At 45.3% G+C, this 16,000-nt stretch overlaps 1 protein-coding gene across 2 annotated transcripts in view; it reads left to right on the forward strand.

The window, feature by feature from the left end:
- The window catches only part of EMCN (endomucin), a 754,511-nt gene extending 739,697 nt beyond the window's left edge, over nucleotides 1-14,814 (forward strand). The window contains exon 11 of one of the 2 annotated variants that reach the window (XM_078676082.1): nucleotides 12,393-14,814. In XM_078676082.1, coding sequence (XP_078532208.1) covers nucleotides 12,393-12,453 — 61 coding nt within the window. In that variant the 3' untranslated portion in view covers nucleotides 12,454-14,814. The remainder of the gene's footprint in view (nucleotides 1-12,392) is intronic. The other variant, XM_078676083.1, reaches the window with a different exon arrangement.
- Nucleotides 14,815-16,000: the final 1,186 nt, after the last annotated feature.

A 16,000-nucleotide genomic window follows, 5' to 3' on the forward strand; every position in this document is an offset into this window, starting at 1 on the left:
ATGATAGGAAGCTCTACATGTAATTTAGATTTGGCTGCCTCTCTGTGAATTCTTTCACAGCAGCATGGTAGGGATCCTCTGGGGTAGCACAGCATTACCCAGGCTGCCATGGGACAGTGGAGACGATCAAACACATCCTCTTCGCATCTCTGTACTTGTTCCTGAGATCCAGTAGCCAACCCCTACATGTAGGCTCTGTGCCATCAAGAAGCATTCCGTATTTTAAAAACAGATTCCAGGCCTCTTATGGTTTGTGCAGTGACAAAATTCCTAGGGAAAATGTGGATCATCTAGCGCCACACACTAAACAAGTCATAAAGGATCCTTCCTGGAATTGCACTGGTCTTTTTAACTTTTTTAAAAACACATTTCATTTTTTTTATTTCTTAATCATTTTTAGCTTATCCAGGAAGGCACTTTTTGCTGACCAACATGCAGCTAAGTTTTGAATGAATGCTTGTTCTATTGCACTCTTGCACTACCGGCTTTGCACTTTCATGTATTCATATGTGTTTTTATTCCAACAGTATCTAGATACTTTTACCTCTGTACCTCTCCTTTTACAAGTGAGGTACTGTTTTAATATCCAAAACAAGGTCATATTTTTATAATGATTGTCAATCTTGCTCATTCATTGTATTCCCGATTCATTGGTACTAATACATTTCTGTATCGTTGCATTTGCACTTTTATGGTCGTAATGACTGAATAAAATAATTTTGATGAGTCAAAATGTTTCTTCCATCACACTTTAAAATTGCGGGGGTTGCATCGTCATTCCCGTTGCTGCCATGACTATACACTGCACCACAATATAGGTAACAAAAAAATGATAACACAAGATAACAAAATAAACAAAAACAAAAACCTGAAAATTCAGGAGAACTTTCATCCAGCTGTGCGTTTTTATCCACCTCCACCAGCTAGACACATCGAGCTACTCTTTGTCGCAGCTTGCAAAACCGATGTTGAAGATGCCAACAGGATTCTTGAACTTGCTGCAAGCTGAAATCAGGACAGCTCCCCAATGGTGGTACGATGCATAAGGAATGCAATTCTGGTGAACAATGACCCAGATGCCAGCTGGATTTCAGAATTTGCCACAAACTCAAGTCAGGACTGCTGACATGGTGATGTGATGCATACGGAAAGTAAACGTTGAATTGGATGTCTTACAGCAGGCAATGACCCATACCCCACAACGGGATGTGCCCGATGTAAAAAAAACACCCGATCCAAGATGGTGGTGCCGAACGCCACCAGTCATGATGACGCAATTTCCTTGAAACTGCCTAGCCCATTATGTCAGTACAGATTGACTGCTGGCATGCAGATGTGATGAAGCTCTGTAGGTCACTGATGCGCAAGTTTACAACAATCAGTGGCGGAACACAGCAGCAGAGAGTGATGCCAGTGCGCTCTGAAAGCTCAAGCTGCGATCACCTCCTGGCAGTCTCACACACTTGTCACGTGACTGTCTCACGCTATAGTCATCAGCTGCCTGCATCTTACGTTGAACTGCGCACACGGAATAAAACAGATAGCTTTCCAAATCCTAGTACTGTGTCTTGGTAGTCTAGAAGTATTTTCCATTACCACCTCGTCCTGTCTTCCCGTCCCATTCCTTAACAGTGAGCAGCTAGTCTGCTCTCCAGAAACCTAATACCTAGCAGAGCTTTTAGCTCTTCCCCAACATGGTGCTAGCAATCAGGTGAGGATATAGGGGGAAGTGTGTCACAACACATCCTGTTTGTTTTTTTCTGACTCTTGTCAGTTACCTTTTGCCTAGCGGAGCTGTTGGTCAGGTGAGTATGAGTTTGTTGGGTCAGGGTTGTTCTGTTGAGGTTGCCCAGTGCATCCAGTTGTGTAGGCACCCTTCCACCTTGAAGTCCTACGACCGTCATTGGTCGAACTTCTCCTCCTGGTGGCTTGGGAAGGGTCTGTCTTCCTCCTGTGAGGATGTGCAGGTGCTGGACTTCTTGCGGGATGGGTTTGTCCTGGGGCTCGCTGTCTCCACGCTCTGGACGCAATGGGCTGCCATTCTGGCTTCACGGGGTTCCTCTGTATCTACAGTCTACCCATGCGCGGCTCGCTGGGGACAGTAGGGGGGAGATAGATGGGTGCAGGTTCCAGCACACAGGCACACGTGGCGGTATCCCCTGACAGCATGTCCCCTCACGTTCCTGTTCCAGCTCTGTCTCTCTGCACATGGTGGCACTTCCCCCTTATTTATATCCCCCTCACCCCACCTACCAGACAGTGCCAGAGCCTTCTATAATTCTGTGGCAAACTGGTTTAAACTGGCTCAGGTGGAGAAGTAGAACACCCTGGGTGCCAGGCTTTCCCTCCAAATGCTGGGGTGGCTGGGTACCTAACATCTAGACCGCTAACCTACTGCAGTCCGGTGGCAACAACGCACAGCCATGGCATCCATTTTGAATACAGCATTCCATCAGGGTACATTTACACAATGGGGGGAATTGACAAGTGCTCACACCATTGCATGACATTACACATTAACGTGCTGTCTCACACCACACATGGCCTATACGGTAACCTTTACCATGGGGGAGACATCCTAAATTAGGGGGGTGAAAGCGAACATTTTTGGGGAAAAGGGCCAATTCCAACACCTTTCATGAAACTTTTATGTATGTCCTGCGTGTACACCACATTGAAAATAGGAAACCTGCAACAGAGTAAACTATCGGTATGCTAGCATGATACTTCAGTATCCTGAAGGCATCAGAGCTACATCTGGGTCCAAGGTTCCTACAAATCTGCACCAGCCATCGTTTTCTTGCCTTTTGATAGCCAGGTCAGCTAAACATCACATGGAGTACTGACTCGTCCAGGTAATCACATGCCGGACAATTAGAAGCTTGCATATCCCCCTACTTGTGCGTAAAACTATGGAGGGGAGGGTCCCATGCCTAAACTGGAGGTAGAGCTTTTTAGCCACTGCCGGTTTGATTACATCTAAAACCGGCTCAAACTTATACCTATCTTTAATTTCTAAAAAGGCAATAGTTAATCTGCCATTTCGAGAGCAACTATGGAGCTGTATCAGGTTGTGCTACTCATAGTGGACCTTCAATAAATTCCTTGATAGAGAAGAGCAAGCGGTCTCTGGTTGGGCCCAAAGCTCACTCAACCACAATCTAACTAGCCAGTGTTTAATATAGGCAAGCCATGGGATTTTGAGCGCCCCTCTTAAATTCAATATTTCCAACAGTTCCTGCCTGTAAGGTAAAAGTTCAGGGGTAACCCACAAGCGACGCCAATACAAAAAAGGTTTCAAATTTACCACATCCGCAATTGCCATAAGGCCCAAAACTAACCTTAGCGGAATAAGCGGGATGCTCCGTGGGAGTTTAAACAGCCGTCTAAGGAAACTATTCTCTACTTGGGTGGGGTTTTCTTGGCTAATGTGCCCCCAAAGTTCTGCACCATATAGAGCCCCTCCCCGGGGTTGAACTTTATAAATTTCAACCGCCGGACTCAATGGTTTCTGACTAGTCTTGCAAAAGAACTTCATGATCACACCTGATGATTGTGCTAGTTTCAATGAAGATTTTTTGATCCGAGCCCCCCAGTCCATAGTTTCAGCAATTGTTATCCCAAGATAATCGGAAGAGATATCTCCTTCGAGGGGTTTATCATTTAATGTAGGGTTAGCTCTTGTGCTTTTAGAACTATTAAAGATCATAAATTTGGTTTTCTGTAGATTAATTTCAAGGCCTCTTTGGCCACAGAATGCATCAAATTTATTGAGAACCCTCTGAATTCCCATGGGAGATTTAGAAACTAATAAAGTGTCATCGGCAAACATCATTGGGTCGGGTGGGTAATTTGGGGGCATCAAGGTCTTTTTCTGCTAATAAGAAATCTATTAAACCATTAATATAGAGGCTAAAAAGAGTGGGGGTAAGCACACAACCCTGGCGTACACCACGTTTGATCGGGATCGGCGCAGTGAGCTTCCCATCTTTGCCAAACCTAATTTGCGCAAAGTTTTTCTCATGCAGCAGCTTAATAAGATGGATTAGATATACAGGGATCCCCATCTCCTGGAGAACTGACCACAGTTTTTCCCTCGGCACCAGATCAAATGCCTATATCACTTCTAGAGCCTTGATGGAGAAGGGTATATGTAAGGTGCTGGTCACACAAATTCAAGTGCCTGGCTGCTCTTCCAGATATTCTTCCTTGACTGAAGAGCTGCTCCCCTCCTTAAATATTTCTTTCAAACCACCCTGGAAAAGCCAAGATGGGTATCTATTGAATAGTCATTGATGGATAAAACAGTAGCACAGGTGGTGCTTTACTTGAAAATGAAAGAACAACAGATCAAAACCCATCCTGTTTTTAAGCAACCTCCTATGCATGACATAAAGCACGTAATCTGCTGAAAGTGGATGTGGGTTTACACATTGGGGCACCTTTGTGGGTCAATGGCAGAGGTCAGATAGACACCCAAGTACCTGTATGGAGGGACTTTGTCTGTGAAGTATTTCACATTGACCAACTGATAAGAGATGGCAGGATCTTATTGTTTGAGGAAACCTGTGCCTTCTACAACCTGATACCACAATAATCTTGGATATTTTTTCAGTTATCACTCTGTCTAAAAGCCACTCTTGGAAATCTACCCATTGCTTTGCCTACTTCTTCCCTGAGAACCTACTTATTGCAATGGGGATCCTACAAAGGAGTGATCTCTGGACTATATGGACTCCTAATACACTCTATCTTCTCTCTCCCAGTGCAGGCTGTCCTTAAAGAGAATAAAATTGCCTGACTTCCTATAATTGATGTTTGGCTAATGTTCCTTATTGCAGCATACAAACGTATAATTTATAAATTGGAAGATGGCCTCCCTCTCTTCTACAAGATTTGGGGCAATTTCTTGCAAAATCAACGCCAAACGTCTGGAATCCCACAACGGCGTCCCACACTCAACACAGTGATGGACTGAGACTTGAAGGCCAAACAAGGTTAAGGGGGTCCCTTTATGTCTAAGCAGCAAACAGACTGAGGTTAAATGTAGGCGGGAAAAAATACTTTTTATAGATGCAAAAAGGTTACGTTTAGGTGTGAAAAAAAGACTGTTTATGTAGGCCAAAAGGAAGCAAAAGGTTAAGTTTATATGGGAAAAAAGGCTTGGCTTGGAGGCAAAAGGTTAAGTTTAGGTGGGAAAAAGACTGTTTGTGGGGAAAAAAAGGTAGAGTTTAGGTGGGAAAAACACCTTTTCTTGAGGCAAAAGCGGGACAATTGGTTAAGTTTAGCGAGGAAAAAAGACTATTTATTGAGACAAAAAAGGAGCCAAAGGTTAATATTTAGGCAGGAAAAAATACTGTTTATGGAGGCAAAAGGTTAAGTTTAGGTGGAAGGAAAACAGATTATGGGGAGAGTTTGAGAGCAGCGGCGAGGTGTCTTGCTGACAGCAGTTACAGGCTTGAGTGGGAGCTTAACCTGCGGGGGGAGAACACCAAGGGGCCTGCTCCCCCCACAGATGTAAAGAATTAATTAAAATTAATTTGGTTATGTTTTCATTAGTAACAAACGTTACATCGATTTTCAATTTCAAAATAGCTTATTTAAAATATTTTATATTGTAATAATAAATATTTATCTAACTATTTTAATAAATTAAATTTAACATTATTTCCTGTGGGATTTTTTTGTAATTCCCTACCTCTATTATTTTCTATTGGAAGGTGTTGCAGTGCTGGTGGTTGACCATGTGTGGTGCTGGGCTTACTACAGTTTTTTTTAGTTGTAAGATACACTCTGATTTTTTGATTAAGTAAAAAGTGGCAAAGTTTCGTGTAAATTACTCAAAAGTTTATGTTACCTTTGTGGATCAGGCACTAAGGGGCATATTTACAAGCCTTACTGCCACAGGAACGTCACTTTTTTAGACATTCCTGTGGTGATATGGGCTTCGCAAGGCAGTGTTAAGCCACTTAATGTGGCTTAATGCTGCCTTGTAAGTAAGGTACCCTTTCACGCTATACTTAGTGTGAAAGGGGTGGGCAATGGGTGTTGCAGTGGGCATTCCGCCCCAACACCCATTGATTTTGGCGCTGCCCCATAATTACAAGGGTGGCTTAAATATGGGGCAGCGCCAAAATTAAGACAAAAAAAACCTGGTCTTAACATGGCATAATAAGGAGAAATGTTTAATTTCTCCTTGTTTTAGCTGTTTAAATGTGTGCTGCATTGTGACATGCATGATTGGTTATGTGCAGGAATGTGTTCCTTCCTGCACATAATCAATAATTTAAAAAATGACGAGTTGCAACTTCTATGGGTGCTGCACAAAGCAGCACCCATAGAAGTTACAAATCACCATTTAAGATTGTGTACGTGCATGAAGGAACACCTTCCTTTTATTTATTTTATTTATGCGATTTTATATAGCGCGGACTTTACCCGAAGGTGTCAGAGCGCTTCACAATAGGAGCAGTAATGATACATGAGGAGAAAATTACAAGTGAACAAATTACAAAAGCAAACGTTAAGTAGAGGTATAATGCTGCAATAAATGGCAGACACTCCAGTACAAGAACAAACATTACAAGTGCAATGGTGGCACTTGTTCAAGTATCTAAAGCAAACAAAATGTGAGAGGTAGCATACAATGTGTTACAAGAGAAAAATGACGTGTGCAAGTTACAAAAGGGTACCATACACAGGTATAAGGATAATACTGGAATAAATGGTAAGCACTCAAACTGCCAGAACACACTGGGAAGGCACTTCCATAGTCATGGACAATAGAATTTTCAATAAAGGGAGGTCTTCCTTCAGATGATAGAGAGGGCGTGAATTAGATTTGGAGGTGTCTTTGGAGGAGGAGAACTTTGAGGTCCATTTTGAAGGCCTGGGAGGAGGAGGTGGTCCGGAGCTGAGGCGGAAGTGAGTTCCAGATTCTCACTGCGTTGCCTGAAAAGGATTGGGCCATCGATCTTTCCTTCTTGAAAGTGGGGGTTCAAGCAGTAGATTTTCCGCATAACGAGATGGTCTAGAGCCTCCAGACAGTTTCAGTTTATTCGACAAGTAGCGAGGAGAAGAGGAGTGCAAGGCTTTGTGGGTGATACAGGCAGTCTTGTAGATAGCTCTAGCCTCGATTGGAAGCCAGCGAAGTGTGGATAACAACGGTGTGATGTGGTCGCTTCTTTTGGCCCCACAAATGAAATGGGCTGCTGAGTGGAGGACAGATTTAAGGGTGGACAGGTGGGATTTGGGGAGGCCAGTAAGAAGAGAATTGCAGTAGTCCAGTCTGGAGAGGACCAGCGATTGCACCAGTGTTTTAAGGTCTTGCTCAGAGAAAAAGCGACGAATTCCCCAAAGAAGGCGCAGTTGGTATCGTGCAGATTTTGCAATGGAGTTGATGTGGGGGATTAGATTGAGTTTGTTGTCGAGTATGACACCAAGGGATTTTGCGCTGTCGACAATGATGGGTTTATTGTTAAGTAGATTCATCTGATCCATCCATGATTGAACCGGGGGAGGAGAAAGTGAGGAAGAGAGGAGGAGGAATTCAGTTTTGGAGGGATTCAGAATCAGTTGATGAGTTGACATCCAGTTTTGAATGGAGTCGAGAGTCGAGCTTAGGATGGCGAGATCGTGAGTGGAGGCAACCTTGAGGTAGATTTGAGTGTCATCTGCGTAGAGATGATAGTGGATCCCGGATTTACTTAGGAGATTTCCCAGTGGTTCTAGGTAGAGATTGAACAGTGTGGGTGCAAGTATAGAGCCTTGAGGAACACCTTGACCTACCGCCAAAGGAGATGAAAGACTGTTCGCTATTTTGATCATTTGGGATCTATCAGAGAGGAAGGAAGCAAACGATTTGAACACAGTGCCCTCCATGCCCATTCTCTGTTGCAGTGTGGAGGAGAGTGTCATGATTGACAGTGTCGAAGGCTGCAGAAAGGTCAAGGAGAATTAGAAGACAGGACCCCCCTGAGTCGAGTATCCTCAGCGCGTCATCAACCACTTGCAATAGGGCTGTTTCAGTGCTGCAGTTTTGGATGAAGCCGGACTGACAATTGTCAAGAAGATCATTGTCCTTGATATGACGAGAGATTTGTTTCGCTACACATCTTTCTGTGATCTTCGCAAGAAAGGGTAGGTTAGTGATGGGGCGGAAGTTGTTGAGGTCATTCGCATCAGCAGTGGGTTTTTTAAGCAGAGGGGTGACCTGCCCAGTTTTGAAGGAGACAGGAAGGGAGCCTTGACAGAGGGAGAGGTTGACCAGAGTGGTCCAATAGGAAAGAGAATGGGAATAGAAGTCAATGGCAATGGCACTGGGGATGGGGTCAAGAGAATGGTTGGAGGGCTTTGTTTCAAGGATGCACTTGAGGAGGGCATCTTCAGAGATGGGGTCAAAGTTCTGCCAAATGGCTAAGGATTTGGGCTCCTCTGGAGGGGTAGGATGAGCGACTTGAGCCACAAGGGATTTCACTTTTTCTTTGTAGAATCTTCCAGCTTGGAGGTTGGGGGAGAGCGGTTAGGAATCTTGATGAGATCGAATCGTTTTTTGGGTCTATTTTTGGAAGAGTCAAGGAGGGTTCTGAAGTGCAACGCTTTCCCAAGGAAGATGCTCTTGCGGTACTTGGATCTTGCTGAACGAAGCGTGGTCACATTATCGGGGGAGGGCGCTTGCCTCCACTGTTTCTCCAGGAATCTTAGTTGCGTCCTTTCTTCATAGAGGGATTTGTTGAACCAGGGAGCTGAGGGAGTGGGCCTTATCTTTTTACTTTGGAGAGGAGCGACGTTATTGATTTCGACTGCAAGGACTGTGAGGCATTGGGAGGTGAGTTCGTCCACATCTAGGTTCGGGTCTAGCCTTGGAAGTGATAACAAAGCTGATTCACAGAGGGAAGCAACGTCAATATGTTTTTCATCACGGATCCAGGAGGTAGCCCTCTTAGGTTGGCCAAGAGATATAGAGTGTGATAGGTGAAGAGAGAATGGGTTGAGGAGGTGGTCAGACCAGTATACATGAATAGGGGTAGTGATAGAATGCATGTCAGCTTTAGAAATGACAAGGTCCAGGATTGAGCCCTTAGAGTGTGTTGACTCTGTGCAGTGTTGGATAAGATCGTTAGCAGAGAGGAAGGTGGCCAGCGAGTTCACAGAAGATTCTTGCGGTGAGCCCCAGTGGAAATTGAAGTCACCCACAAAGGTCTGATTGTCACTTTGCGAGTATTGGTTGCTGATGAAGTCAGTGAGCTCCTCCATAAACGAAGGGTCGCTACCCGGCGGGCGGTAAATGACATGGAATCTGATGGGTGAGCGGTGGGGCGATTGTAGCTCAAGAGAAAGGCCTTCAAAAGTGTGGAAGGAGCTGAAAAGAAAAGCCTTCAGTTGAAGGGAGTTCCTAAAGATGGCTGCAACACCTCCCCCAACGCTGTCAGTTCTGTCATTCCTAAGTAAAGAATAGCCTGTGGGTAATAGGAGATCAAAGATAGAGTGAGAGGTATTGTTGAACCAGCATAAACAATCATTCCCACAACGCAGGCACCCTTGAACTATGGTGCAAGTGTGCTTGCGTTGGTGCTAGCAGCTGTAATTAGTGCCAGCGCAGAGGGAAACGCAGGGCTGCACCGTATTGTTGTAAATATGGTACAGCCCTGCATTTTAAAAGAGGTGGAGCGCTGTGTTAATCCAAGAAGGCTAACGCCGTGCTCTGTCACTTTTCTTGTTTATATGTCCCTATATCGTCAGTTTACAATGAGTTATTGAGGCAGTGTTTGCACAAATAGGTAGCCCAGCATTTGCCAAAAATGTCATATAGATTTTATAGGTGCGCAAAGAGAGCAAAGAGGTACATGTGAGTGACAATCTAATGTTGATTTCTTTTTTAAAAGCTCCGGCACAGAGGTGCAACAAAACCTCAGCAGTAAAAAGGCTAAAGCCGTTGTCATCTTTAAGACCTTCCCTCTCTAATCTCACCCACCATATATGACCCAAAACAGGGTGTTGCATCACTACACACTCTGCGGGCTCTTCTAATATGAGCTTACTCTAGAACATAAAACATACTGCAGATTGTTAAGAAGCAGATTCTTTGCATTCCAAGAGACCCCGACTAGAGGACAATCCACACTGGAGCCAGCCAGTGCAGTACTGCCTCCTGGATATGAAAAGCCTGCATTTTATTATTTTCAATGTGTCACACTATGTAAGAGGGTGATTTACAGTTTTCAGGACAGGGCACTCTGTCGCAAACGCAACACAGAACCTAGTCCATCAAAATGATGGTCCACCCGCCCTATTTTAGGTCCAAAGGACTGTCCGTTTTTCATCAACGGTGTCCCTGTTGGCTCCGTCAATGGCTAGCTACCTCCGAAGGTGTAACAAAGTAGGGGCTATCGGAGTAAAGCCATCAAACCGCCCACTCAGTTTTAAGTAATCTGATGGTATTTTCTGCTTGTCACTGCCAGGGAAACCCTGGTGTTGAGGGACAGAAAACAAATAATGACCCCCTCCCTCTCATTCCCTGGGAGAACACTTCATGGTGAGGGGGTAATTACGACAAAAGTATGAAGGATGGCCATTAAAGCCGACAGACACTGTCCTCCAAACCTTTTGTACTTTAAAGTGAATCACCAGGGTCGGAATCTGGCCCTTAAATACCTAACTGTTGTAATCATGCTCCATGATAGTTTAGCCTCAAAAATATTGTATCAAAAGCATTTTGACAGCAGATTATTGTACACTGACATTAATGCAATATTATGCAGAGTGTATATCAAACCAGAATATAGTATATGATAAATATGAATTAGGGAAATTGTGAAACGACTAGTAGGCCTTTCTAGAACTGACTTAGTGAAGATACTCCCTTTAGAAAATAATGCAGTATTTGTATATTTTTTAAGAATCTCACTGTTTCATCAATTTCCCCCAGAAGTAGTCACAGGCCATTGACGTCTAGCGAGAGAGAGAGAGCATCTTGCAGTAGCAGGGTTATAATAAAACTTCTTGCGACTCTGGGCCCATAAACCTTTGAGGCGAGTTTTAAACCAGTATAGAAGGAGACCTCCAAATCTGGGCCATACAGATATGGTTCTAGTGGTACGTTAGACACCAATTCCTGAGAATTTCTAACTTCTAACTAGAGTTTGGATCAACCTTGTAATCTGCAGCTCACTGAAAAGAGAGATTCAGTAAGAATTCAACATGTATTACATTGACTAAGAGATGATAGTAAGCATTTGCCATTTTCCAGGGAGACTTCCAAATCTGGGCTGCACTTCTATTGTATCCTAGAGGTACATTAGGTACCTTTTCCTAGGGACGTAGAACTCCAGTCCTGGTAATGTGACAGAGCCTGTAATGGTAGACGTCATCGATAATGAAGTCTGCAGCTCACAGGAAATATACAATTTGTAAATTCAGACTTTTATTCACATAGGCCACCAAGTGATAATTAGTGTCCGCCATTTACAACTTGAGTCACATTTGAAATTGATGCCTCTCTACAGCGCTTTGTATGGCCAGTCTAACCACAAATAAGACCAGTTCTGTGAACTCAGGGCCTTATTTATGAGGCCTTGCAACAGTTTTGCGCTTCCGTCACACAGAGGCGTAAAACACATCCCCTGTTGTGCCCTATTCACAAAGTGATGCATCTAAGCAGATGCATCACTTTGTAAACCCCTACGCTACATTAAACCTGCGTCAGGTATAATGTATGCAGGGGGGGCGTTCCCACGCAAGTAAGCCTCGTAGAAGTGATGCAAATGCGACAAGATCTTAGGCCTGCCTCACAGCAGGCGTAAGACTGACAGAGGCCCTTTCACACGGGGCTCCAGCAATGTGTCCTTTCACATGGGGCTTGCCCCATGTGACACACGCCAGCAATGCGTCACTTTTGCGCCAACAGATATGCCAGAAACACTGACGTATCTGTAACTGACACATTCATCATGTCGCAGGGAGGGCCCACTGAGAAGTGAAGCATCGCTGCTTTCACACAGCGATGCATCACTTCTCATAAATGAGGCCCTCAATATTTCCTGTCTTGTGAGTGGTCATTTCGAAGTTGCAGTCTCGACAGATGAAAAACTATTGGTTGGGAATGCTAGCATCTTTTAGGAGCTATCAATTGTGGAAATGACGGTGCTCCGAGTAGTCTACTCATGCACTGTCTATATTTTAACCTTTGTCATACTTAGCTGGTTCTGAAACTTTGCAGAGAATACTGTATTATTGCACTTGAATCATATTATGTGCTTTGTCCGAGCTGCACCCTTTACTTCTACTCTATCAAACAGAAATAGCAGCTTTGGACTGAGGTGCCACAGAAATCTTTTGAATGCGCCCACTGAATTGAAGACTGACCTCTGCACTGTCTTCTGTTTGTATTTCAGATGTAAAGTGAATGCGGAACCATCTCCTGACGTCCACAGAAGATCATACAGCTGCACTTAAGTTAATGGTGGAGTCACAGACCACACTGTTACTATCATTTTTTTTTTACATTTGTCAGTTTTTTCATACCTTTACTTAGACAATGGATGCCTTAGAGAGTGGGCATCTTTTTGTTCTCAATAAGGAGAAATGTAGAAGAACATTTTCATATTTATTTGTTTCTAGTTAAGTGACTCAGAATTTGCTGTTGTTTGCTTATCGTTTTGCTAATGGTCTGAGCAGCAAAACACAGTAGGGTAAAATTCTTGTAGACTTGTAGACTTCTGACATCATGGACATATTGTACTCTTCCGCTGCCATTTTTTAATGCGGCAACTTCTATGTTTCTCAGGGAGGCAAATCTGCAAAATAAATTGTTTACCAGAAGTGAAATTGTACTACTTGATGTTATGTATGAATCTCATCGGGTGCACTCTCTCATGTGAATGATAGATTTAAAAAAGATTCCTCGCTACGAATATAGAAGCTATCCAAAAGTATTTGAGTGTTTGGAATCAATTTCAGTTGTAAAATAAAAAGCAAACCAAAAAGGCTGAGCTAATGCATGTAGTCTATTAGTTTACTGTGACGCATAGGCAGTGATACAAATAAAGTCCTCCTATTCACCTTCCAAGTGCACTGCTGAACACATCCAACGTGCCACTCGCTTGCACTCTGTCTACCTGACGTTGTTCGTATCCAAACCACTCATCTTAGGTTGACAAAGTTGAAAGAATAAAGTACAGAAACAAAGAGAAGAAGGAAAGAGAGGATGGAGAAGGAGAAAGAAAGGAAGATGTGGCGTTACGTGCAGAGCTGCCATCTTTGGAGAACCAGATTTGATTCTTAGGTCATCTCAAAATCCTGTTATTCTGGGAACATCGCTTAATCATCCTGTGCCTAATAAATCAAGCATTAGCAAAGCCAATAGGTATTGCTTAAGCAAGATCTATTGACTTTGTCAATGTTCTTTTAACATGTTGCACAGCAGCGGGAGCCACTGTCCAGCATATATTAAAGTTTTAAAAAGTGCTGTGACACATAGCAGCGTATTCCGCATCATAATGCTTTTTCTTTTAGAAGCCATTTTGTACAGCAGATGGCACTGCTGGCAATATGTTAAAAAAAAAGCAATGGGGGAGGAGCCTAGCTCGCGGCCGTTGTGGTCGCCCTTTAGCTCGGCTCCCGCAGCCCTCCGTCCTGATTGCCTATCCTGTCTTCTATCCTGTCCGGGGACGACACATTTTTGGGGCATTGGAAACATAACGGCTTGTTTGTACTTACCATCCGACCCCGGGGTCTCGGTGTGCAGTGGCTCCGGAGTTGTGGCCTCTGAGAGATCGGGGCCTCTGCGAGACTTGGACCGGGACCTGGCCGGTGGGATCCGACGGCTCTCGGCCCCGGCCGAGGGCGGGAGCCAGTGTTGGGAGCCGATGTGCGAAGATCCCGGCGATCCTGACCCGGGCCTGCCCGGGTGGCCGCGTGGCCGACGTGGGTGAGAGGCCCGGGGACCTGAGTCTGTGAAGGGGTCTCTCCCCGCCGCTGCTTTGTCCGACGGCCCTGGTCCTCGGGGCCCGGACTCCGCTTGATTGGGGCACCGGTGCTGGTGCTGGCGGAGACCCGTCTTGGGCGGATATCCTTTTGGCATCGAGGCCGCCCTTGCTGGGACCCCCGGAGCTTGTAAAGTCCTACATTTGAGAACTGATCTTTCCGGGGGTCTTGGTGAGCGGCGATTGGGCTGATTCACGAAATGGCGGCCGACCCTCTGAAACGAGAATCACCCTGTGGCGGCGGGCCCGTGTTGCCTATTGGTGTGGGGAGCGGATCTGGTGGACGTGAGCCGACGGTCAGAGATATCCTGGAAGCCCTGAGATCCCTACACGCCTCCCTGGCCCTGGGCGTCTCGGTGGGGACGCCACGATCTGCCGCCATTTTGGGCGGCCATTTCCTCTTGTCGCCCTCTTGTTTCGAAGACTTCATTGCCTCGCCCCCCTCGATTGACTTGAGTGTCTCCGCCACTGATCGAAGATCGTGTAGTGTGTCGGTGACTTTGGGGAGCCCTGCTTTTCAAGGTTCGGACCCCGGGGACTTGGATGCTGTACTGCGACCCTGTTCGACATTGTTGCCTGAAACTATTGATGGACTGCCTCCCGTGCCTGCTTCGATGACTTTGCCTGTGTCTATAATTGGGGCCACCTCGCCCGCTCCAGTGGCGCAACTGAACTCCTGTTTTTCATTGCTCGTGCTGCGATATTTGATGCATCGATACTTTCTGTTTGGACTATTGCTCCCTTGTGGATCTATCTACCCCCCAAGTAACTATGCTAGTCACCATCCCACTCGAATATATGCTGATTTCGTATTTAGTATGTGGTTTTACATTGCCATGTGGTGGGTGGGGTTTGTCGCTCGAAAGGGTTGGGGGTGAAATGTACGACTTCCGTTTGATTCCCGGTATACGATTTCGTAGCATAATTGTTTTTAATCGTAGAAAGGTGGGAGGTCCCCTTCTCCTACTGTTTTGTGGCGCGTGATGGGGTGTCGTCCTGGTCTGTTTTTGACTGTGCTTGTCTGGTTGGGCGGAGGGCTGCGGCCGCCCGTTCGGATTATTATGGTTATTCTGCTCCTCCCTCCTGTCTTCTTTTCTTCGCTTTTCTTGCCTTTTTGTCTCTTTCTTCTTTCTTACTTCTCGCTATATTTCGGGTTCTGGTTTAGGGCGACAGGCACGCTGTTTGAAGGGTGGGCCATAGCCTTCTACAGGGGTGCAGGGTGGGACGGGTGGGTTGGGCTCTATTTTTTGTTTGTCTTCTGGTTCTATGGCCCTTTTGTATCTCTTTTTCGTGAGGCCGCGTCTGTCCCGACCTCCTATCGTGTGTTTCGGGCGGGGGGGTGTGGCGTCGTTAATCCTCCTGCTCTGTTTCGGCTGTCTTTCTCCCCGATCGCCATACCCCCACTTGGGCCGCTACTCCTTTTGTCTCCTGTCTTCCCGCCACTGGGGGCCTGTGTCGGCGTGTCTTCTTCCTTTCGTTTTTCATATTTTCTTATTTTCTTTTTATTGTTTTATTTTGTCTTCCCTCCATTTTCCTTTCCCTTCCTCTTCCCCTTCCCCACTTCGTCCCCCCCCCTTTGTTTTTCCTTCCTGTGTCCCAGAGGTTATTATGACGGGCTGGTTTTGATGCATTGTTTTTCCGATCCCTCTGTTCTGGCTTGGTAGTGTCTTGGGTGGCGGGCATGTTACGAGGATAATGCTCAGGGGCTAATTGTGTCTCACGTATCCTGATTTTCTTGACTGCATTGTGTTGTCCCCCCGATATTTTGCCCCCATGCCCCCTTATTAATGTTGAGGTTGGTTTGGGATATCGGATGCCTCCGTATTGAAAGTGAGCCTGTCATATGTCTTCTCCCCATATTATAAAATTAAGCCTTATTTACTCCTGTGTTTTAGCCCTTTGGTTTCTGTATCTCTTTTCCCCTTCTGTGATTGTACGGCCTCTGCTTTGTATTGATTGATTATGTAATATTTGCCTGGTGACTCCTGATTATTCTGCACATTGCGGCCGGCCGGCTT

The sequence above is a fragment of the Lissotriton helveticus genome, chromosome 2_1 (assembly GCF_964261635.1).
Source record: "Lissotriton helveticus chromosome 2_1, aLisHel1.1, whole genome shotgun sequence".
Lineage (NCBI taxonomy): Eukaryota > Metazoa > Chordata > Amphibia > Caudata > Salamandridae > Lissotriton > Lissotriton helveticus.